This window comes from Acanthisitta chloris, unplaced genomic scaffold, assembly GCF_000695815.1.
Source record: "Acanthisitta chloris isolate BGI_N310 unplaced genomic scaffold, ASM69581v1 scaffold39523, whole genome shotgun sequence".
Classification (NCBI taxonomy): Eukaryota; Metazoa; Chordata; class Aves; order Passeriformes; family Acanthisittidae; genus Acanthisitta; species Acanthisitta chloris.
In genome coordinates, this window is record NW_008667271.1 from 6734 (window position 1) to 31866 (window position 25133).

Consider the following 25133-nt stretch of genomic DNA (forward strand, 5'->3'; position numbering starts at 1 on the left):
AAAGATCCTAATCTGAATTGTGGTGACCACAAGAGACCTGGAAGAAAGTTTGTCCAACACTGCCTGAATGCAACTGCTGTTAATGTACACAAATCATGGAAGTGGCCATGCAATTTTTTTCATATATCTGAGGGCACACAGTTATTTCCTCTTGATAACCTAGAACGTACAGGACTTCTGTGGAAAAGACAACAACCATATATATAAATGGATTACAAAGCTGCTGACTGCTTGATAAATGGAGCTAATTTCCACATGAGAGAAGTTTCACGGGAAGTGAAAGGCCAGGACTGAGCTTACATTTTAAATCCAAACCCATGAAGATGCAGTATTCCTAGCATGCTTCCATAACCTCTGTCTCACTGAACAGCTGTCAGTCAGGCGAGAAACACCACGGCTGCCAAGAGCTCAGACCTGGAGATGGTCTGACACAGACCTGCCAGCATGCTTGAAACCTGAGCTGTAGGTACTGTGTCCCTCTATGGACCTGCATCACTCTCATGCTACAAACAACAGAAATAACCTGTGTTTCACCAGAAGTAAACATTCAGTCCAAACCTCTCTCCATCTGTCCTTGCACAACCTGTTCATTGTGGCAGGGTTGCAAGGGTCTGAGCTGGCACAGACTTCGGTCAACTGCTGTCCACATCCATCCAGTGAAACACAGAAAGTGCAGGAAAGCTTGATGAATGAGCACACTGCAGTCAGCAGGGCTGCAGCAATGTGAACAGGACCCAAATCTAACCCGCTGTCTTTAGCCCAACACTGCAATGAAATTAAAAAGCTCTTTAAAGAAACCCACACAGTTGTATGTTACAGAGAGTCTTAAGTACTAGAAATGTTGTCATTTACCCACGCTTAACATAAAATGTTGCTTAAGATAATACAGGTACTTCCTGTTCTAAATCTAGAGAAGCACTGTCATAGGTAAGACAAGGATTTTCACCAGCAGGTATTCCTAAGGAAAAGTTAGCTTAAAAAGGCCTTCGAAAAATCTGAATACAACTATTACAAGTAGAAAGCTGCAAGTATTTGTAAGTTCTTAAAAAGCTTCTTGGCTCTTTTGACTAAAGTATTTAATAGAAACATTTTTTTCTACTTTCTATAATACAGTAGCATGTGAGAATCAGTAAATTCACTGTTTAAGTGGGCACAACTGCAGTGACTCCCCCAGGACCTCAGAGGGTCAAACAGTGCAGCAAGCACTGCTCCTCGGCGCGGGGGCACTGGATCCCGACAACGGGACGAGACCTGTTTCTTCTGGGAAGTCAGAGGTGTCCCACGCTGGATCACGACATGTGACAAAGGATCCAGAGACACCCCAGCACCAGTCCACGCCTGAATCTATTGTGCTGGTTTTTCACCCAGAACATTGTGTCAGCTGATGGAAACCAAGTAAAACACACAGCTCTGACCTCTCTAGCTACCTTAAGTTTAGATCCAGCTCTTGGTCTAGCTGTCCCAGAAGGACCTGGTTAAGGGGTATGAGCAAATGATGAGTGGTTGTGTGGGCCGCAAAGGGAAGAACAAGGGAGTCACAAATATTAAGAGACAAATACTGCTATAAAATGATAACCTTATAATGTGATTTGCATACAAGGCTGAAAAATATTTGGAAGTGTTACAATAAATAGTACAGAATTGTAAAAATAGTGAATAGTTGCATTTTCCATATCGCAGCAGAGCAATAGAAAACATCACCTTCTCAAATCACAGCCTGCCACATGCCCAGCAGCAAGTGGAGATGGCCAAGCCAACCTGCCTGGCAGGACACATTCAGAAAGCAGTTTAGGTGACAGTCAAGAAAAGAGCACCATGAATGATATGTTATTGTATAGATGATATACTTTTTTCCTGTAAGTAACATTAATGAAGTAGTAACTGAGAGTTCTAGCACCTATCAATTAATAGCATTAACGATTCTGTTAAGATACACATTTCTCATTACAATTGCCATTTCAAAGCAGGTAGACTTGCACTACCTGTGTTTGGGAGGATCCGTTGAGATCCTCCTTTCAGTGTCTCACTTCTCAGAGGGAAGCTGCTGGTTTGCAGTGGAACATTTCTATCTTGAACTTTCCGGCCATATGTAAGCGAACGGGCATTTACGGGGAAGAGTCAAGTAAAACTGATCCACTTTAATGATATGAACATTTCAAAAGGTAAAGAGACAGCTCTGTAGCTTATAATTCCGTTGGAAAAATTCAGGTGGGAGTGCTCGGTTAGAGCACTAGAAACAGCGAAGCTGTCGGCACCGTTAGCGAGCCCCATACCCTCGCCTGTACCTGATGGCTTTGGGTGGGGAAGGGTCCTCAGATGGCAAACACAGGACTGGATTAGCCAGGGAATGTATAGAACTACTCACTGTATGGACAGCTGCAACTCCTACTAATCTTCGGCTCACCAAAAATATACAAGTTTTAAAATGGAAGTCTAAGGCACAAAAAATACCATAATGATTTGATGTATACTGTATGTTACATAGTCAGTAAGCATAAAACTGCTGGTACAAAACAATGGCATAATATTGGTTCCGTTTTATTAATATTTACAATCCCTTCATATCCTCTATTTGAGCTAACACTAAGTTCTGAGCTAAAATTTGCAGCATACCCGGTTTTTACAAATGTTACTTAAAATAGGTCAGATACAAAGAACAGGTTCAATTCCTCCATCCTCTGCCATCAACAGCTTTGTTAGTCTGAACAGAAATCCGCAGGAGGAACCCCAGGCTGACAGACAGCGACGGCTACACTTCAGACCTGGCTCCTGCAGCAGCACCTGCGTGTGCACAGAGCCAGCACAGCCTGAGCTGTCTGCACCACAGCACAGGGCTCGGAGCACCACGGGCCCGACTGGCACTGTGTGTTAGGAACACCACGGGCGCGCGCTCGTACCGACACCGCAAGGACTGCTTGCACTTCAGCTTCGCAAGGGGAAAGCACCTTGTCTGGGTTTTAAATAAAGCAGGTCTAGATAGTTCATACTCCTCTATACAGCACCACTACTGAATAGTATCATCAAGTATATTATTAGTATGTTTTCACCATGGAAAACTCTGCTCTCGTTCTACCTCCAGGTTCCCCAGCCAGGGCGGACGCCGAGGCCAAGGAAGGTGCAGCTTTGCCCGTGTGCCTGATCCTGCAGCTCTTGGTCCGAGGAATCCTGTGATTGCTGCTCCTGGCTCCCAAGGGCAGGGACGGCTGCACAGAGCAGCTCTCGTGGAAGTGAGGCAGGATGAGGTCAGTCCTTAGCTAACATTGTCATTTGGTAATTGGTTTAAATAAATAAGTTTAAAAAAGAAACACATAGGAGAGGAGAATCAGAAAGAGTGGGATGTTACAGTATCTCAGCGCAACGGAGTGTCTGCTTGTCCTCTGATTCAGCAAATACTTATTCCATAGGTCACCTTTTGACAGAACTGGAAAACAAATGTTCTGTATTTGGAAGGAAAACAACCCTTTCCACGTGAAATGGATCAATCACTTCAAAAACTCACATATTTTGTAAAACAACTGAACACAAAGTTGATGAATATTACAGATAGGTTATTCTTAATGAAAAAAATCACTGCTAAGGATTAGAAATTTCATGATTTTCCAGCACTTCCTTTGTATTTCCCCAACTGTTTTGTTTTCCAGAATGGAATAAGGCAACTCTAGGGGGTATTTTTTCAATCCCAAAACAATCCTACCCCTGAAGCATTAGGAACATTTGGTTGTAACATTAACTTAGAATGCTCCAAATTAATGAGACTTATGCACTTATTGCTCAAAGAAACCATAATAAATGCTGCCTCTAAGAAACCAAATCATATTCCTAACTCCTAATAGCAACACATGTATGAGCAGATGTCTCCTCACATCATGTCTCTACACTCTTTAAAAGAATAAAAAGGTTCTGTATTTCATAACTGTAATTTATATGCAACATAAAATCTTCAATAAAAAGGGCAAGTCTAAAAACAACCACATATGCATCAGCACACATCCTGCAACTGTAACAATATGTAACTCTACACAGCAAGAAAAAAATCACTTCTTTTGTAGAGTATGCACAAACTTTAGACAATATGATCCTTACACTACACTATTTCAAGTTAATTTTAAAAATAGAAAGTGCTTTTAAAATATATATTTACAGCTTAAAAACAACTTCCAGCCATCATCACCAACAACCTCACTTTATACATAAGGACAAATCTGAAGAGCAGAATTCATTGGCTTTCTAAAAGATGCACCTGTAATTTGGACTATAGCAATGGTTGGAAGTTGTTAAAGCAATGGCACCATGAAGTAATAATTCAGCTTATTTGTTTTTAACTGTTTGATGTGGTCGAGCACCAAGAGCTGTGTAGAGCTGTGACTGTATAACTTGATTTAACACCGTAAAACACGAGCGTGTTAAAACCCCTATACACGATTTCTGTAGTAAACAGCCTTGATTTAAAGCACCAAAATATAAATTCCTAAAGGTAATAAACTGAATGATTCAATCAAGGTTAATAACCTAAAACAAAATCTTTTTTAGAATGTATTAAAACTATACCTTTTTTTTTTGCTTAAAATGTGCTTGAGCACCACCAAATGTTAAAGTCACAGTTTAAGAAGAAATCCCCCCCCTTTTTTTACCTCAGCCTCAAAATGGTTGAGATGAGCAAATCGTAAACAACACATGACTTTTTCTTGAACAGCACCTTAAAGAAACACTGTGTGACGTTGCAGCAGGTGGAGCTGTGATCCTGACAGCTATGCCCAGTGGTTGTAGGGCCCTGCCACTCGTGTCAGGGCGTACGAAGATACTGTGATTACGTTGTCCTTCGTTACCGTTAATGATCTGCGGGATGGAATTTGGTTGAACTCGTTCTCTTCGTAAAAAATATCTCTGTTTTCACTTGGTTGCTTTGCTTTCTTGTTGCTAGAGTTCAGTTCTGTATTCTCCATTCCTACTCTCTCGGCTTCTTTTTCTTTTGCCCTCTCAGCCATCTTTGCTTCCCACATGGCTAAGCCATGTTTTGGCTCGTTCAGATTTTTGTGTTGGTAGAAAACTAAAGAAATCCTCGTGGGGTGATTGCGGTTGGGTTTTTTAATTGGTGTGGTAGCATGGAGCTCACGCCTGGCACATTCAATTAAGATAGAACCATGAGAAGGTGCCACAGCAACTCCACCAATGTCATCGTCCAAAAAATTGTGCTCGCTGTCTGACCACAACTCCTCAGCCTTTTCTTCAGAATCAGCCATCTGTCCCAGCGCACCGGTTTGCTTTTCATCAGCACAGTCCAGATCACGCGGCTGTCCTCGACGGGCGCTGCCCTTTTCCTCCGGGCACCCGTGGGAACCGTCGGCGGCGTTTCTGAGCGCGTCCTCTGCCGCGGAGCTCGGCGGCACCGACGAGTCACAAGACCTGATCATCTGTGAAGGAGAACTGTCTGACTGAAGCTGACAGTTCTGTCTGTCTGGCTGATGTTCAAGTATAATGGGCAGGGGGTCTTTGGGGGCTGGAGGGCCTGGAGCAGTGACCTCAGGCAGAATCGGTGGCACACCGTTCATCTTATCGTTCAGCAGAATTCCAGGATAGTCTTTGACCGATACATCAAAGTCCTTGCAGGTAACGTAAGGTGCCACGTGAGGTTGCTTGGCACTGCATTCGAAATACCCGTACGGAACTGAAAACTCTTGGGGGACACTCGTCACTGCTGTTAGGCCAGGCTTGTGCACCAGGGGTGGGTAAGGATGTAAGCCATCCACCTTAAATGGGGAGGAAGCTGTGTACTGTTTTAATAAGGAGCAACTTTTAGTAGTGTTTGAAGTATGTTTCACGGCATAGAGGTGCTCAGCAGTCTCCATTTTTATTCCAGGTTTTAAAGCATCTTCTTTGTTCCCTAGAAGAAATGCACACCACAGTGTGAGTACTTTTCCTCAATTAGTAAAATACATTTCTGATACTTTCACACTTGCTTTCTAACATGACAAATGTACATGAAGACCACAGATTTTTCAAAATGGGCATTTTTAGCTTTTTTTGACCATAAGGATATATATAATAACCTTGCTGAAGTAATAGCTTAACCTTTTCCAGCAGGCTGTTGGTACCTAAAACAAAAAGGTATTTCACAGAGGGATCAACAGAATGAATAGATGAAGTGAAATAACCACTCTGTCCCAAAGCACACGGTGCAATCCTATGCCAGAGCTCCCCAGCAGCTGACTGCTCCTCCTCAGGTCTGACACAGGGGATGACACTCGGCCTGTGTCAAATTAAGGCTGTGAATCTGTGTAAATCCTGGGCTGCCTTAATCCCATCCTGTGACTGAAGGAAAAAGTGCATTTGTGGATCTCATCTGTTGCAACCAAACCAGTTATTGAATTACAGTGATTTGTGCATCAGCGATACTGACTCAAACTGCCTTGTGAAAAAGGTATCTGGCAACATGCTCCAGGTAAACCCATCCCTGCAAAGGGGAATCATGTGATCTGGCTGTCTTCCATCTTTCTAACTGCTTCACATTCATTATTTCTGATCTTTCTGCAGACACACTTGTTCAGGTTATGTCAGCTCCCAAATCAATTTCCAGCCATGGCACCCTGCTGCCAGGCTGGGCTGTGTTACGATCTCCTCACATGACTGAGTCTCATCATGGGTAGGTTCAATCCAGAGTCCACGGGAGGAATAGCAAACAATTCCATTGACTCGGATGGGCTTTGCATCATGCCCTGCTATTGCTTTACGTGTGTCTTGCTGGCAGACCAACACCCAACGGAGAGCTCTTGCATACACAACAGACTGCCTCTGTCAGGGTTTCCTCTTTTTTCCATAAACACACAGAATGGCTAATTACTTTCCCCAGTGTAGAAGAACTATTCTTTCTTCCACTCGGTCTTCTAATAATGTATAAATGGTGAGGGAGTTGAGAACTGCACTTCCCATCACCTCTGAAGAGAGACCTGCACTCTGTGCGAGTAAGTTTTAACAATCTACAGCACTCAAAGTGGCTGTGGCTCCAGTAAATCCCCCCTCTCTTGCCTGAAGCTTCTTGCTCTGTGGGGCAAAGTAGCAGAGGTTAAGAGAATTTAATTCGAATACACGGGCAGAGGGAAAGCAGTAAGAGACAAGGTGCTCTCCAGGAACACCTCCTGTTCAGAGTCTGGGGCATCTCAGCGGGAAGTGCTGGCTGAAGTGGTCACTGCTCTGCTGCAGTCAGCTGAGAAACCATCTCTAAACTGGTGGGTCGTCTCCCGTTCTATCCAAGATGGGCCAAGAAGAATTGCTGGTATTAATAGAGACAAACTAACACTTCCATCTCTGTTTTGTCCAGAATAATGTGGTTAAAGGGACTGTGCAAGGGAAGAAGTAAGGCCTCTCTCTTTAACATGCATTTCATACTAATTTAAATTTCAAAAGCCTCCAGAATTAGCACAAATGCAAAAATGAAGAGCTGTGCTTCCTGCAGCTGGCAAAAGGTGCATGGTAGTGCACCCTGTTCAATATACAGCCCTTCCACAACAGACTCAGCACGGCAGAGACTCCAACCAACTCCTCACACCTGCACACCCTGCCAGGCTGACACAGCCTGTCTGCAGCACTTGGAAGCTCTCACCACCACCTTGCTGCCAGGAAAAGACAGGAAAAAGGCCAAAAGAGTCCTCTCTTACTCCCTTTTAATTTCCAGGGCTCCAGGTGGTGACGACGTGCAGGTTAGGTGTCTCTCAAGCTTTCCAACTGGTGGATACTGCAGTGGCTCTCAAATGACAGTCAGGTCTCTTCCAGAAGAACAGGCTACACCTATATAACAGGCAATATGGCATAGCTGATCTTGCCACTCCTCCATCAGCCTCCCAGGCTGCTTCAGAGACCGACAGTCTCACACGGCTGAAAACATGCCCAATGGGAAATAACTACTCACAAGTGTCTCACGGCACATTCGCCATATTCTTTTTCACATTTGAAAAGCCAAAATGATAGTCTAAACTCCTGCCCTCATTAGTAAATGGAGTACTCTGTGTTACATACACCACGAATTAATACCTCTTCCTCTACAGCTGAAGTATAGCTAAGTATCCTTTTGTTCTTACATCAGGAGAAAATGTAACACTGCCTTGCTTAAAGTACCTTTAGCAGTGCTGAAAAACTTCTTACCCAAAACTGTAATAAATATTTTTCTATTATTATGCCACTATTAATATGAAGGGATGCTGTTTAAAATAATAACTTCCTCTAGCTTACCATCAGAAGTGGCTACTGAATAGCCTAGTTTCAACTCTTGCCTTCCAGGCCCTTAGATTCTGTTTTCATATTGAGTCTAACATTCTCAGCTAGACCAAGAGTTTCCATTGCTCAGGACTGAAATGATAGCTGCCCCCTGGCACAGTCTAAGCTGAAAGCCATGGCTGATCCCCTCTAACTGCACACCCTGTATGTACAATACTGCAGTGCTCCAAAATCCCTGATTTCAGATCTCTGCATTGCACTGAGGGTGAGGCTGTGCTGCAGGCCATCAGCCTGCATGACTGCAGGAAACACACCAGTGATGTGCAGAAACGTTCCAAGTTACTGCATCCTGCAGAGCACAGCACCTGGCACCTCCCTCTGCCACAGCTGCTCGGGGAGCAAAGGCTCCTGGAGCTGCTCCCACGGCTAAGCTGCAGCAGGACGTTCCGTCAGCAGATCTGGGGCTTACAGTGCTGAACTCCATTAGCAAAACATCCATCACAAACTGCACTTTTAAGAGAAATTAAATACTCTATTCACATCTTTATTTTTCCATCCCTGAGCAACTTTCTCACTCATAACAGCGTTTCTTCCTCGCTCTGTGACTGACTTTAATCAGCAGCCTTTTTAAATTACTTTATGAAAGTACTTCAAGTCCAAAGCAATGATGTACACACAGTTATTTTATTATTCTTGCACATTCAAGGACTACAGTTCTGTGCTCCCGAGGCACATGGCAAAACCCTGGCTCTGGTACCACTGTTAGGGTTTCAGATATGGAAGCCACACCTCATTGCAACTCCAATGTCATGGACAGGGAGGCAGTACAGAAATCTATTCCAATGTTTCAAAACAGCACTGCAGTGAGGAGATCAAACAATTTCAGAATTCCTACCCAGACCAGAGCCCTCTAATGCTCCCAGGACCTTCAGTCCTGCCTGAGCATGATGGAAGTTATTAAGTGTCGCTTCAGAACTGCTGTTGGACGTTGGCCTTAGCCCGAGGAGTCCTTTAGTGTTTGTTCCAAAGCCTGCACTGTGTCCCCCAAAGATGCATGTGGAGTAACTCTCTGTCTCATGTCCGGGGGCGCCAGCAATACTGACCTTCTTGTTCTGATTCCACCATGCTATCTGCAGTTATCAGTCGCCCTGACTCCCCAGCTCAGGCAGAGTGCTGAGTGCCATCAGCGTGACGAAAGGATTTGTATTTGTTTTTTAAATGTTATCCCCCCAAAATACAGACAGTCTTTTAAATGCATTTGTTTTATTCTTCCCTTTACATCTACTACATATATCTGGATGTCTCTCATGAAATCAAACTGAGGATTACAGCAGGTTGGTTCATTTTTCTCTCTTCTCCCTAACAGCTAATAGGCTCTGCTTTAATCATTTTATTTACTTTTCCCCTGCTAATCAGAGAATCCAAGTCCATGGCTTCTTCCACCTCTTCCTTCTGTTCTACCTCTCTTTACTGCACAGTCCCACGCAATGACTCTGCCCTGTGAAGGACTGGCCCAAACTCTGACCCCACGTACCACACTGCACATCACAAATGGCTCCACACAGCTCGGCCCAGTGACAGCTCTGTGCTGCACAGACACGTCCTGTGGCAGGAAGAACGACCCCGGCACGGCCGTGACCAACAACACTGCAAGGCACACCTGGAACAGCACGGTCAGCTGCTAAACCCTAAGGGGTCTTTTGCAGACCTCTTGCTGCACAGCAGTGTCCGTGCCGCCGATGGGGAATTATCGCAACTCGGATTTCAAGAGAACCATTGTCTGTCATTGAAAGTGGAGAATACAGTTCTTGTTCTTCAAAGTGGCAGAAATTCACGTCACTTAGAAAAACATTCCTACAACTGTTCCAAGATGATCCTACTACCATAATTTATTAGAATGAGGGAGCTTGGAAATACTCCATCAGTGCTCACACATCACCAACGAACTGTTTTTGGGTGATCACCTGGTTTGCTTTTCCTGCACCAAGAGACAAAGAACATTGGCTACAGTGACTTGGTCACTAGCTCCTCAATCGCAGAACACACAAATACTTTTTAAAACTGAGAGTTAAGGAGCAGTTCCCTCCCCTCAGATGTGTTAAGTGGCAACACGTGATCAGAAGAGACCAGCAGAATTTCATCAGCACCACTCACCTAAACAATGCAAACTGTCGCCAAGGTTTTCTGGGGCTTCAGTTTTCAGCTTTACAGGTGTTGAGTATTTTTTATCTATCAATGGCTGTTTTTCATTTGGGGTCCTCCTTGTGTCTGATTTCTTTTTCTTCGTAGCCCTGAGAGGCTCAGCTAGCATACGCACTTCTCTGGGGAACGCTGTGAGCACCTGTATGGCTCCGGCTTTTATCTTGGCTTCCAGGCCCTCCCTAGTGCCGAACTCGTCGGTCTGTGAGATTTTGTACAGAGGCAACACGTGGAGCTGCTCGTCGCTGGGAATCACACCCACTCTGCGGTTATCTTCCTTCGTCAAGGTGCAGACCTGCAAGAGCAGAAACGGTTGTGAATAAACCACATGCCTAGAATACAGGTTATGCAGACACTGAGGAGCCATCCTAGGCTTCACTGTTTGCTCAGTGTGTGGGCTCAGTGCTGTGGGGCTTTCAAATGCAAACATCTGACAAACACTGTGTTTGACCTGTGATGCTCAGAAAAATTATCGGTACTTGAGTAAGACCAAGGCACATGTCTTGGACAGGAAAAATGAAACTGTCTCAGCTTACACTAGCCACAAATATATGCCAGTCCTGGTAAATACCTCAGCTGTAAATATACTCTAAGTTCCTCAGCATTCACATTGCTTTTTAAATACATGAATATATCTTTGGTATCCAGGTTCATTTTTAAGGACTAAAAATTATGAAAAAAATTACTATTTTTTGATTGAACGGGACGTTTCTAGGCTATGAAATTGGTTTTAGTTTTTGTTTTGGCTAGCAAATGAAAAACAACCCGAACCACCACAAACAGCTACTCAGATCACTCTATGTTTTTAGCAATCTCAGCTCTAACTCTGTCTGCACTTACATGAACCCCTCACTGTAATTAAGTCCTAAGACCCAGCAGACCTTCTCTGATGTCACTGCCCTGATTGCTGTTATTCCATGCTGTGGGATCCTGGAGGCCAGAGGAGAGTGCTGGTTATCCAATTCCATAAAGACACGTGAGAAATGGGAATAAATATTCCAGCTTAGCACAACAATTTTCTTATTATAATTCCAAATGCTAAACATCTCCAGCACTCCCGGGGTTTTGGCTCTCGTTGGCACTGGCCCTTTCCGTCGGAAGCAGCGCTAAAAGCAGCAGGACAGTTCCTGGTGTCACTCTGGGTTTCCCAAGGGATGGTAACAGCTCCGTGTGCCCGTGTCACCATCCCGCGGTGTCACCGATTCCATCTCTGGGGGACTACCACGTGGCTAGAGAGCCACACACCAGCACCACGGCTTCAGAGGCTGCTGTTTCACAGGGAGTCACTAACCACACAGACAGGAACACAAGCACGAACCAAGGATGGGATGATACCCCCTAAATGGAAACATATCATCCATCGCTGTGTAGACTGAATGAACAGTCAGTCCAATTTCCCAGAACCTCGTCACCACGCCTAACATTCCAGGAGAGATCAATAATGCTGTTATTTAGGGGAGAAAAAACCCAAACTTCTTTATTTTATAGCACAGCTTTCACATGTGGTGGTTAGGGCTGTATCAGCAGCTATATGCAAAGCTTGGCAATTGCAGAGCAGCAGGAGGTGATCTGAGGGGCAGAGACAAGGGAGAAGAGCTTTCCAGGTGGCAGCTGCAGGGATCAAGAGGAGGGCTCTGAGGCAGCACAGTGAGGGGCAGGCAGCAGCTGAGTAGCTTACTGAGGTGCTGGCTCCATGCGTACTCACCCTCCTCGGGACAGCCTTTGGACTACGAGGGAGATTTAGAAAAAACAACAAGTTGTTCCATGAGCAGCAAATGGCACCCAGTCTCCCATGGACTCTCCCACCCCCGTGCTCCCGCACACCCAGTCCCACACCATCTGCCCTACGCCCACCTCGGCGGGACACCAGCCAGTGAAGCAAGGCCCACAGCAGCTCTGTGCCTCTGGCTGCTGGGCCACAGCTGGGAGGGCCCTGCCACCTCCCAGTGGAGGAGCTGACCTGGATCCAGCTCCCCACACTCCACAGTGACATTTCACAGCTTGGAACAAGAGATTAAAATCTCCAAAGGCAATTCAAGCTGCTGCAAAGTTCAGTGAGATCTGGTTAAAATCTGCCAGCAGATTCCAAGTTATTCAGGAAGGGTGAGAGAGGACTGGACACAGAGGGAGCACAATTACATACGATTGCTGTTCTTGGAGAGTCGGTACATCCTCCCTTTCTAAATTAAAAGCAAAAGGAGTAACAAAAGAAGCGTGCAGGGCCTGGCTCCCACTTTACTCACCATAAACTGGGTGGTTCTCACTGCTCTGTTAGAACACCCTGTCCAGCCTGTGGCTGCCCATGCACTAGTCTGAAAAATGTCCTGAAGACTCAATCCACAGCATTGATTATTTTGAAAATGGAGACCCTCATCTAAATTTCCATGCCAAAGCCAACACCCCCTTTGGAGCAAGAAATCTGAAGAACTGCTCTGAGGAACTGAAGCAGATGAGGGCTATATTAGCAGAACTATGTTGAAAGTATACTGAACTCCAACACACATGTAGCAGGAAATTAATGTATACTCAAAATTGTTAAAAATCTGAAGACCTGTACACCTATAGCCTAAATACCACAACACCCATTTAACATACACAGAATGTCCAGGTCAGTACACTACATTTTAACATAAGACTAAGGACACAATGGCAAATGGATAGCTGAAAAATTCATGATAAGGGGAAATCAGCTGTAAAGTAAGGCTGCACAGCAAGCCAGCAACAGACAGTTAAAGGTGGGAATCCACCAAATAACAAACATCTGTTTAAAAAAAACCCAACTGCGGAAGATCGACGGGAGAAACGCGCACCCGATGGTGTCCAGCAAGACTCGTTTATTGATACCAAAGCTACAGGTTAGATAGATGTGCTAATGAGGCTCATACATAGTGCAAAGCAAGCTCATCATTGGCTGGCGTGATTAATGGTCAGCTACTTCCTTTGCAGCTTCTTAGATCTTGTGCAGCTGCTCTTACTCCCTTGTCCAACATCATGTTATTGACATAAAGTTGCTGACATGCTTATACCGTGTATGACAAGCATATAACTATTAATCATTTATAATTAGCTAAGCTCTAAAGATAGCATTCAGGTACCTTCCCTACTTGTGGTTACAGCTGAGAGGATTCTCCCTTTCTTTCCCAGGCTTTGCTGCATTCCTAGCTGTTTGTCTCGGACTTGTTTGTCTCACCCTCAAGGACAACTTACCTCTGCCTTCTGCCAAGTTGAGTTACTCCCTATCTATACTTGCGAGTTACAACTTCCAGAGCTTTGTTTGTGCTACACTCCCAGGTGCGTTCCCAGGCCTGTGTCCTTGCTCTCTTGACCACTCTAACAATTCTCGTCAACAAGCTGCTAGCAGCTCTTGCTTTGACTCTCCCAGAGTCCTTTGCTCTGCAAGCTGAACCATACTTATGTGGCCCTTAGCCCTAAGCCATTCCTCCACACCCAACACTCTAATACTCAAATCTGTGCAAAATAGTCCATTAAGGAGCTTGAAGAGAAGCTATTGTTGCAAAGTTAAAAGCAACATTTTCCATTGCTACTCTGCTGCAAACTGACCAAAATTAAACCTGACCAAGAGAAAACCTTCAGCCCTGTTACAGGCCACTTAGAGCACGAAGCTGCACATCCTGCTACTCTGATTTTTTTAGAACATGCAGCTAAATCGTTCAAGATGCTCAGAGGCCAAAGAAAATGGCCAAGCAGTTTGTTGAGGTGTCCAGCATGCCTGGTGATCATACCCACTACCTATTCCGGGTTTGGCGATGTCAGGGTAAAACTTGCATATTTGTAAAACGTTCTTATTATTTATTTCTTTTAAACTTAAAATGCACCATGAACTCAACACAATTCCCTCCAGAGCAACATCTGTAACAGCACAGCTCCCAGTGCATGATTCTAGGACTCTGATCTACCCTTGTCCTCTTGACCTTCACACCTAGAAATGAAGGAGCTTTTTCCACTATGTTACAAGAAGTGACGATTTAAATGCAAGTTTCAGCACAGCAGTCAAACAGCCTTTCTAAACCTGAAAGATGGAATGAGGTTTCCTACACACACCTTCCCCATGCAGCTGGAGAGCACAGTGGGCACCACTGGGGACTCTGGTGCTGCTGCACTTTTGTCTACCATTCCTCATAGTACATTGCTGTTTTCCTTTGCAGCCCAGACAAACCACATTGTTTTGTGGACCTGATGTACTCTGAACAAGTGTATGGAGGTTAGAATCAGAGAAGGGAACCCCAAACCTGTTCTCCTTTTGAACACTACAGGCACCCTAGGCAGTGCCATCAGGCACTGGTGACACGGGTATGGCAGACAAACTGCTCCTTGGGAGCTCACAGGTGAGCAGGCTGAACTTCTCTGTTCCTCTATTTTCACAGTATAAAAAACTAATAAAAATCCTTCCTTCACAGCCCAGCGGGTTTGTCTTTTCTCCTATTTGTTATAACCTGAAGGCTTAGAACTGAAGGCTCTGGTACTCCTGCAGCTCAGCGTGTGCACGGTGTGAATGTGATGCAACCATACAGAGACATCCTGTCAACTACTGCCCAGGCCTGGAGCCACGTGCAATGACAAGGTGAGCTGTCTCTGCAGAAATGCAGTCAGGTATGGGAAAAGCAGATGGTTTGGGTTTCTCATGCAAACCAGGAGCAGTTTGTTAATGGATTGCTGATTGACACTACTTACTTCTGCTGCCAATAATAAATTACACATTGTAGTTGCCCTTGAAGCATAAATTTATCTTCTTCCCAATGCCTGCTGCAGACTGTGTGGCAGCAGGGGTTACACACAACTGCAGCTGGTCTCTCCCCTTCCCTGCCCCAGCACTGTGCCACACCAGCTAAGGAACACCCACATTCAGGATGCAGAAGCAGCGAGATCGCTGATCTTCTTGTCGCAGTCACTCTCAAACCCCACATGCCAGTGACTTAAATGGCTTCCCACAGGTGTGAAGAATGTGATCCTTCACAGCTAATCTGATACAGAAGCAAAAGTACTGACATTTCACAGACTCCATGAATAACTAGAAAGGTTTTACTGTGTGCTGCTCATTTAGCTTCACATCCACAAGGAACACTGCATCCTAGCACCGGTGCTGTAACATACATCAGTGGCCCTTGGGAGAGCAGCAAGAGACAGCAAAAGAGTCTGAGTGAAAATGGATGGTGGTTTTAGTGCCTTAAAGCTTCTTAAACTCAGTTCATAGGCAGAAATTACTTTTGCTTCTTTCAGATAAAGACATTAATTTACATCTCTGCAGACTGGCCAAGTGTGTTCATTGAGCAAGCAGAGAAAAGTAGTTTTTATTTTTAGCTTTTCTCCCAAAAGCAGCTCTGCTAAATTCAGGGTGTGACTCTTCCAGCCAGGAAACATGTTCAGCAGCTCAGATCTCCAGTGATAATTATCAAAGATAATCCTCAGTCTGTCTAAAGTAAGAGGTATTATGCTCTGTTGTGTCTGCAGAAGCATTTCCAAGACCCTTTGCTACTGCTAACACAAATGACAACCTAATTTGTTTTCAGGGTCATAAACAAATAATGGATCCTCAAACACACACCCAGAAAAATGCAAGATGGCTTTTCTGAAATTCTGTAGAGGCAGAGCAAGGAAATTATTACTGGCAGCTCATTAAATAACCTGTTATTTTCAGTTTTAACTCCTTGCTTATCTTAACCTCATTTAAGTGCTTTGCTGAACTCATGTCTGTGCCTGGCTGAAATGATTTGAATAGATTCTGTTTTCCCTTTGCTTTGTGTGCCCTCTGCAACATTCCTTTCATACTTGTGGTAAAAGTGAGGGGAGAAATGAAGGTGTTCATTATGCTGACAGAGCCATAGCACTCACAGTTACCACCTCACAAGGGACTTACTGCAACCTTTTTACTCCAGGCAAACTTCAGATTTTGTAAATGAAGATCTGGTGCTGGAAAAAGGAGGAAGGGAAGAAATCTTACCAACACTAATGAGGGCCAAGATGACAAGTGCACTGCATACAGACTTCAATCTGTAGCAGTTAAAAAAATCAAACTACAAGAGAAAAATAGTAAAATCATGGATGTTTGAGGTTTCTAAGGCAGGAAGACAATGAGTGATAAGTCCTGGCCCATGCAAGGGCCTTACACAAGTTGCAATGTCCCATGCTTGAGACTTGGAATTACAAACACACCATGTACAACCCGTGAGTATCAACACCAGCAAGGATAATCTGAAGCTGAAATGACATCAGGTGATTAGAGGTAAATGCATTTGCAGAATCATCCCCCAATACATTCTTCAAAAAAGGTGTAGTTGTCCCTCCAGCTGCTTCTGTCCATAACTTTCTGGGAATTATTGCAGAGTGACTAGCAGACTCAGTTTCCATTTAATTTTGTCTTTAGCTTAAGAGGCCATGGAGCACTTAAACTACTGTTTTAGAACATCTAAATTAAATCCCATCAAAAAACATACTGTGTAGTTTGGCAAGGAGGTCTCTCTTTCAAATTTAGGATCTTCAAGGGCATGGGATTCCCATGCTTCAGAAAGCATTTTGCAATGTACACTTCCAACATGCCTTTGTAGAATATCCACATGTAAGTGGCATTCGATGCTAGGCAAAATGAAGTCTATTGAGGACTGGCATTCCTAGTGAATTCCCAGATCTGCTTCCTCACTTTAGAGGAGCAGACATTTGCTCACCTTGAAAACACACAATTAACACTGAACAACTGCACCAGTCATTTCACTGCTGTGACTACAGGTGTAAATGCAATACTTTATTGCATCACAACAGCACAGTGATTTGATATGCATTCCCAAATTTCAAACAAGACTGTTTCTAGAGTAGGCAGAAATTTTAGACAGATTGTTTTTCCAGATATGCTTTTTTTGATAGAGAAGTTACTCATGAGTGCACTGCTGTACAAGAAGCCATCCTCGCTCTGTAGAGCACTCAGGGCTGCAGCTGCTCAAAGCACACTGCCAATTCTGTCTTTACTGCCTTGAGCTTGTCTGTCTTCAACACTGGTCTTAATTCTTACATAGTCGAGTAATTCCCAGATGATTTTCTCGCTGGCAATCCAGCAAGCTACTTCATCCAACGGCCACACCTGTCCGTGGGGTTTCCTTTCATACTGAGATTTAAAGACCATAATAGCCACCTGGCTCCACCACAGTATCAGTCTCTACTCTGACTAGTAACTACATTAACATGCAGTGCTACACATGAAGCGCTGAGTGCAAGAAAAGGAGAATTTGATATGCTTAGGGAAGGTAAATTAATACTGAATCAGTTCACTTTAGCTTTTCCTCTACAGAGATCTGTGCAGCTCCTTGGTTAGATCATTATTTTCCTGTGAAGCACTTCTCTGCACCCCGGCCAGGCCCTCCAAAGGGCCTGGGTGTCTAACAGAATCCAGGTATTTGGGAGGAGGGATCGCCCCTGCTCTCTTTTTCCACAGTAAGACACACTCGTGTCCTCTGTGGCCAGTAAAACATGGGCACTGATCAATGGCAACATGCCATTAATTCTCTTACACCTTCAAAGCCTTTATGCAAACGTACCCACTAAATTAAGCAGTGTTTTCAAACTCACAGTAATGACAAGCATAACCAGTAGAGATGAGAAAATCGCAGGTACGTACCACAGTGCTCCCATTGTGCATGTTGTGTGTGTCCTTGTGGGCATGGGCACAGAAATCGATGCAGGCCGTGACGCCAGAGAAAGGCCTCCCATCCCTGGAGCCCAGCCGGCAGTCGGGGCCCATGTGCTCATTCTCCACCTAGAAGGAAAACAAACTACAGGTACTTGGGACCGAGAGACGGAACCCCGCAAGCTACCGCCCTGAGAACGGACGAAGGCAGTCAAGGAGACTCTGATGGGAAAGCATGTACTTCCTGTGAAATGTGTAACACTGACAGCTGGATGTCAACAGGAGAATCAGGTCAGCCAGAGTCAAAATGATAAAACCATTTTGTGCACAGTTATTGTCTCTTAAGGTTTTTATCATGTGCCCAGCTCAGGGCATAACTTAACCAGCAGTTCAAATACAGAGGTGCAGTACACCACAACCTGTCACGTGCAGCAACCACTGTAAGCAATGGGACTCACTGCACCAGCAAGGCCTGCAGCTCCTGCCCACCAACATGCTGCTGCTGAAACAACACTGCCCTTCAGAGCTGAGTGTCACAGGCCTACCTGGTTCTGGAAAGCCTCCGGAGCAAGCTGCTTGTAAACCGGAGCCACGTCAGTAGCCAACGTTTGCAAGTTATTCTCAAGAAGTTCCTCCTGCAGTGAAAAGCAACATTCAGCCTTGCAGTTTGCTCTCAAAGAACTTCAGCCAGTTTTAGAGAGGCCTGACAAGTCAGCCTCTATCTCAGATTTTATCCATCTGACTTCTGTTCTGCTGCCCTTCGTCACTCACCAGAAACGTCTACATTTGCATGACTAAAACACTCAAATTGTTAGACATAAATCAATGAAGTAGCACCAGAGGATATCTGCCAGGGCAAAGAAACCCAACACACGGGAACAGTGTCACTGCCAATACACAGTCAAGGAGTGAGGTATATTCCACACGAAAACAGGGAAGTAACATCCCAAGAAGAAAACTCACAGCCCATGCCAAGTAGGGATGAAACCCCAGATCTTCTTGCTCATGGGGCTTTAAGCTGTGTTGACACAGCCCTACCAAAAGCAGCTCAGGTTTCCTATGCCTTTTCCTGTAACCCTGTGAGAAACTCACAACAGCATTTAACACTAATTTAGGCTCTTAGGGAGGAAGAGGTACATTTCTCATAGTGCAACAGAACCCTCACCAGGAACATTTGTTAACTGTTTTGTTCTTTGGGGGTGCAAAATTCAGGACTTTGTGGAAATACCTACTGGACTTGGAAGGAATATTCCCTTCCTTGGGGTAAGCCATCTAAACGCAGGATCAGCCAGGGGGGCTTCTATGGCAGTGTCACATTTAAGCTCTTATTTACAGAAACAATCCCAAAATCTTATCCTAAGTTTTTGCTTTTCCTGGAAAATCACCAGCCAGCTGGGAAAGCAGAGGGTGGTGACATACTCCCTTGCTTTGTTTTCCTCCAAGCACTGAGCCTCGAGAGAAGCACAGCTTCCGTTCTGCACAGTGTAGAGTGGCAAAAAATAACAGCTTGCTTTGTTTTGTTTAAAAAAACCCTGACCACTTATCACCACACACCGTGAACACCAACATACACGAACACCAGGAGACTTACGGTGTGATGTTGCATTATAAAACTATGCTGTGGTTTTAACCTGTACCACAGCCAGTTTATCAGCTGGAAATGGCTCCCACTAGGTTTTCTGCACTGCTTTGAAGGTAACATATACTTAGTTATTTATCCTCCTAGTAGGATATCTGTCCTAGGTACCATTACCTAGGCATATTACACCCATAACCCCATTTCACTCCATCTCATGCCTCAAATGATCCAAATCTTTTGGACTTCAAACTGTCTTCTTAACTGGCTATACTTCCTGCTTTATTTCATCTGCAAAGTCATCAATAGCCAATATTTAGCTAAAAGAAGTATGTGCTAGAAAAAACAAATGGCAAAACCAACTGAAGAGAAAAATTATTTACCAGAAATTTCAGCTCTTCGAGATGCAGTGACAACCTGCACGTTCACCACTGTCCCCAGCGTCAGTACTTGGGCACAGTGGCAGTCTCAGGGTGCACGCACGTCCTGATATGGAGTGCCTGTGCATCCTCATCCCCTCTCAGCTGCAGAATCCAGAAGCTTTAAAACCACTTCCATGGAAAAGAGGAGTATGGGAATGCAGTGCAAGCCCCTGGTGCTTGGCTAGGTGCCCGAAGGAGCTCAGGGTGGCAGCTGCAGATCTGGAGGCAGCGATGCCCTCGGTGGCAGAGGTCTCTCAGAGCCTGCTCTGCCCACAGACCTGTATTAGCTGTATCTCTGTCTCTGAGCTGCAGTCTGGGTCCTTAGGAAAACCCTTCAGCTGTATGTCATACAGAGAATTACCATTTCAAGCAGAGTTGCACAGTGAACTAAATGTGTGTGCAGAGAAGAATTTAAAAATAATTTGAGGGTATTTAAATACATAGCAAGTGACACTGAGTTTTCATACAGTGCAGAAATGATAAATACTACAGCTACAAAACATTTAGTTGGGTGTTGGTGTGATAAGCTATGCATACATGTGTGAGAGAAGGGGTGGCTAGTTCTGAAAATCATCAGAGTAAGTATTTGGAGGGAAAAAATTAAATAAACCTTACTTGTTTAGGGTCATCAGTGAGAAGCCTAAATTTCCTGGGATTTTTGCTCCTGGCAAACTTACAGCCATTGAAATACATACTCCATGAACAGCCAAATGAGAATGATGCTCCACAAGTTTCTGGGTCAAGTCCTTGACATGCACAAGTACGACTAGGAAAGAAAATAAAGACACATGAGGTCAGCCAGCATTGCAGCTCTTGGGTTTGTTTGGTTTGGGGTTTTTTTAGGTCAATGCTATTTGCTATTTCTTTTAATACTACAAAGCACAACAAAAAAAGGAATTTATAAAATACATGGCTTAACTAGATATTCTGTCGAGGAAACATTCGTATGTAAAGGACTGACTTTTCTTCCCACAAAGACAGCCTCAACCCCCAATACTCAGTTATAGCTGTATAATTCACCTATGCTACTTTCATTTTGACTTCAGTTGATAACATTTTTGCCCAAGATAACAGCCCTGCTACTAAAGCTTACCCCTAAACCCAATACTTACTGTGTTATGTGTAGAAACACCATTAACTCCAAATGGATGTGATTTTCAGAGTGGACCCTTGAAGAACACATTAGCTTCAGGTGCCCATACAGCTATGGGAGTCTGTTCAATGTGGGCTGCACAGAAATCAACACAAAGGCCGCACTGCAGCTACAATAGATTCTTGAGTCAATGAGACTATATTCCTCTCAGAGGCACAGCGGGGAAGAGCCTTATTTCACGTATTCAACCTCACATCTATTTTCAAAAGTCACACACCACCATCTCGCAGCTTTCAGCTGGCTGTGTGTGCGAAGGGCACACTGGCTGTCTGTTGGGAGCATGCACACAGCCAGGAGAGGAGTGCACTGCCTCCCTCTGCCCTGGGCATGGCACATGCACTAGCACTCGAGAGCCTTTCCTCTAGGAAAAGCCAGGAATGAGGCTTGATACTGAAGTGACACCCAGCAGTGTGGAATTTTAAATGAGCTTTTGTGTATTTACTGTATTACTCGAAGCACCGAATTGCCAAGTTCTGCACTGCGGCACGCTCGAGAGGCGGCAGAGCCGCTCAGTGCCACGGTCACTTACTCCTCGTTGAGCGCGCAGCGGCGGCTGGTGGGACAGCCGTACTTGCGCAGGCTCTGCGTCAGCTCCTTGTACAGCGTGTCTGCCAGCAGGTGAGGGATCCCCTCCCAGGCCAGGATGAGGATCACGATGACGGCAGTTTGGCAGTGGTGTCCTGCACGCTGACGTACCAAGCACAGCAACTTCTCCTCGTCGCTACTTCTTCGTATCACCTGGAAGAATCATTCTGTTTACTCTTGGAGAAGCACAGGCAACAACGAGCTGCTCTTCTCTGAGACACAAGGCCTGGAAAAGCAAGAAATACTAGTGCCCCAAGAGTGTCCATCTGCAAGCAGGACCGGGACAGCATCACATACTCATCTCTGGTGTCGAACATGAGTTTGTGTTGCCTTTTTACCTGCAGAAGAAATAGCAGCGCATTTTACAGAAGGAGGGAATTTTTTAGCCGTTGTACACAAACAGTAAAGAAGATGCACGAAAAGGAAAATAACCTCGAGAAGGAAACAATAATCCCGTGACAACGGATCCATCGAGAACAACACAGAGAAGCCAGTGCTGAGCCCCAGAGGGCAGGTGTGTGGAAGCACACCCCAGTGCACACCTGTGCAAGTGTCAGGGTGGATACCAGTGTCACACATCAGCACCTACGACGGTTCCTGTTTGGAAAGCAGGGTGAGAAGAAAGCGATGAACACAACCTACATTCTCAGTGAAGGAAGCAATGGGTTTTTCAGAACATACCCCTGACTACCTACACTGAAATTCTTACCGGAGTACCCGTATGACATACAAAGCAATCCCTGCCCAACACAGAGACAGTAAGTATGGTTGGTACAATACACCACTGAATAAAAAGAGGGAAATTATCAAAGAACTAGACAGTCCCACTCTCCCATATTTAGGTTTTTGCCACAGTCCGAAACAGAGTTGCATTTAAGACCAGCAAAAAAAGCATTAAAGCTAGGTAATACTAGAACAATCTTTAAAAATACGTCCATTTATTCTTCCAACATGTTTTAGCCAGCACAGCCTGCACAAGGCCTGCAGCAAAGGTGTCAACACCCCAGTGTGAAGTTTCCAACCTATCAGGCCTAGCCTGTCTCAGGCAGTAGAGGCTCTATTCTCCTCCTCAGCTGTCGTACATGGGCAGGGGACCTTGCAGACTCTTCCTCTCTGTGTGCACAAGCCCTTGCACTGCAGATCTCTCTGCCAGCTCTGCCACAATCACTTGCTCTGAGCAAGCAGTCCATCACCCAGCACCCTCTCCATCAGCAGAATTCCCACAGATAACACAGTCAGGGACTGTAAAAGCAGGAAGGCAGAGTGTCACTTACCCTTGGAAAACTTCCAAATATCCCAGTGTTCAGGCATGTTCCCTGTGGGGCTGATGTCAAAGCTGCTCTGTTGCCAGGTGTGCAACTGTCACTCTCATGGGACCCCTAGACTGATCAGCTCTGAATATCTATGTCATTTTTGCTCATTAACAGCAGGGACCAAAGCACCCTTGCATTTCATCTACAAATGAAAAGGTCAGCAGTAGATGAACAGTTTCAGAGGGAATCTGTGCAGGCTGAGCAGGAAGAAGCAAGCTGAAAGCTAATTTGTGTCAGGAAATAAAGTGTCACTCTTCTAGAGTTAATCACACAGTCTTATAATCAGCCCTGAACTTTGAGAACACAAGTAAATGCCTGTGAGACACCTTCCTCACAAGGAATCTTGGTTCTGACTGACCAACAGTTCAATATTTTTTTATAAAGGAAGAAAAATAATCCAACTCATGTACATTTAAGTGAGGTTTACAGAGTATTTATTATGGGTGACAGCCAATACAGGTTCTTCATGTCAATGAGAGGTTGATGTTCCTGAGGCAGCACAGCTCCTTCAAGTCAGAACTTCACTTTGTTATTAGGCATGAAGGATGATGCTTTTTGGGGTAGGATTTTTTTTGGTTGGTTGGTTTTTTCTTTTTTTTTTTCTTCTAGACTTTGCAACTTCAACAAACAAGTCTGGTGCTGTACAACATCAGGTTGCCTTTCTTTTCTCATATAGTTCTAAAGTGTCCAGGAAAAATGACAAAAACACAAAGCAAATTTATAGCTTCCTTTAATCTGAGATCACACTTTCCTGGGGTTAAACATAGCTGGAATTTGCTTCATGATGCATAGAGTAGGGAATGTCACACTGTTACTAGATCCCAAAACATTTTAGAATCCACCACCTTTCAGGCCATAAAGTCAGCAAAGCCAGCTCATGGATTCATTGTCTGCATCTCGTTTCTGTGGCTCAGGTACATCACACACATTTGACCCTGCACCTAGACTGCTCCTGCCCTGCTGCTACCAGAGATGAGGCACTGCTGTCTCCAGAGACGAGGCACTGCTGTCTCCAGAGACGAGGCACTGCTGTCTCCAGAGACGAGGCACTGCTGTCTCCTGTAAGGCCTCGGGAGAGCAGTTTGCCCCAGCACAGTCCCAGCTCCTGCAGGCGCGCTGCAGGCGCGTGGGCCGGGCAGGGCCGAAGCCACTCTGCTCTCTGATGCTGCCCTGACATTCCCAGAGCCTTCTCCTGGCAGAAAACCCACAGCAGTGCCATTCTTGGGGGACAGAAAAGCACTTTGGAGCAGGACAACTGAGCTTTGGAGCATTTCCTCAGACTGGGAACAACACACAGATCAGCTGGCAAACCTTGTGTCCAAACGCTTTTGGTATTACTCATGATCTCTGCAATGGAGCTAACAACAGGAATAACGTAAATAATTTAATACTTCGGTTTCATTTTGGTCCCCAATGCATTTAAAAGGAATGAGAAAGTAAATATTTGTTAAATGGAGGAACTTTTGGTTTTTAGAATGGGAAAATAAGAACTTTCCCCTGCAATGAGTTCTCCACACAAGCTAACCATGACTGAGTGACTCACATGGAAGAATAACAGTCAACAAAAGAGACTTGCAATAGGTTTGTGAAGCATTGTGTAACAGTTAAATGCAACCAGCAACAGGACAAAAGGAAACAGCCTCAGGTTGCTCCAAGGAAGGTTTAGATTGAATGTTAGGAAAAACTTCTTCACAGAAAGGACTGTGAAGCATTAGAATAGGCTGCCCAGGACAGTGGTGGAGCCATTCCTGGAGGGATTTAAAAGATGTGTAGATGTGATGTTTAGGGACATGGATTAGTGGTGGATTTGGCAGCTCTGGATTTATGGTTAGACTCATTGGCCTTCGAGGTTTTTTCCAGCCTAAATTATGATTTAAAAGATGTGTAGATGTGATGTTTAGGGACATGACATGGATTTGGATTTGGCAGCTCTGGATTTATGGTTAGACTCATTGGCCTTCGAGGTTTTTTCCAGCCTAAATTATTCTATGATGCTCTGGTCAGCTTTTTGCAGGTAGGCAGGCCCAGGTTACCCCAAGACTCA

The 25133-nt window shown here is 44.8% G+C and overlaps 1 protein-coding gene across 1 annotated transcript in view; it reads right to left on the reverse strand.

Annotated features, from left to right (window-relative positions):
* Positions 1–4748: 4748 nt before the first annotated feature.
* The window catches only part of LOC103800068 (methylcytosine dioxygenase TET1-like), a gene marked incomplete at its 5' end in the record, with an annotated part of 30435 nt that continues 10050 nt past the window's right edge, over positions 4749–25133 (reverse strand). Inside the window, 6 exons of the mRNA XM_009072432.1 lie at positions 4749–5881; positions 10363–10702; positions 18032–18169; positions 18586–18675; positions 20654–20804; positions 21721–21929. Of these exons, the coding sequence (XP_009070680.1) occupies positions 4749–5881; positions 10363–10702; positions 18032–18169; positions 18586–18675; positions 20654–20804; positions 21721–21929 (2061 nt within the window). The remainder of the gene's footprint in view (positions 5882–10362; positions 10703–18031; positions 18170–18585; positions 18676–20653; positions 20805–21720; positions 21930–25133) is intronic.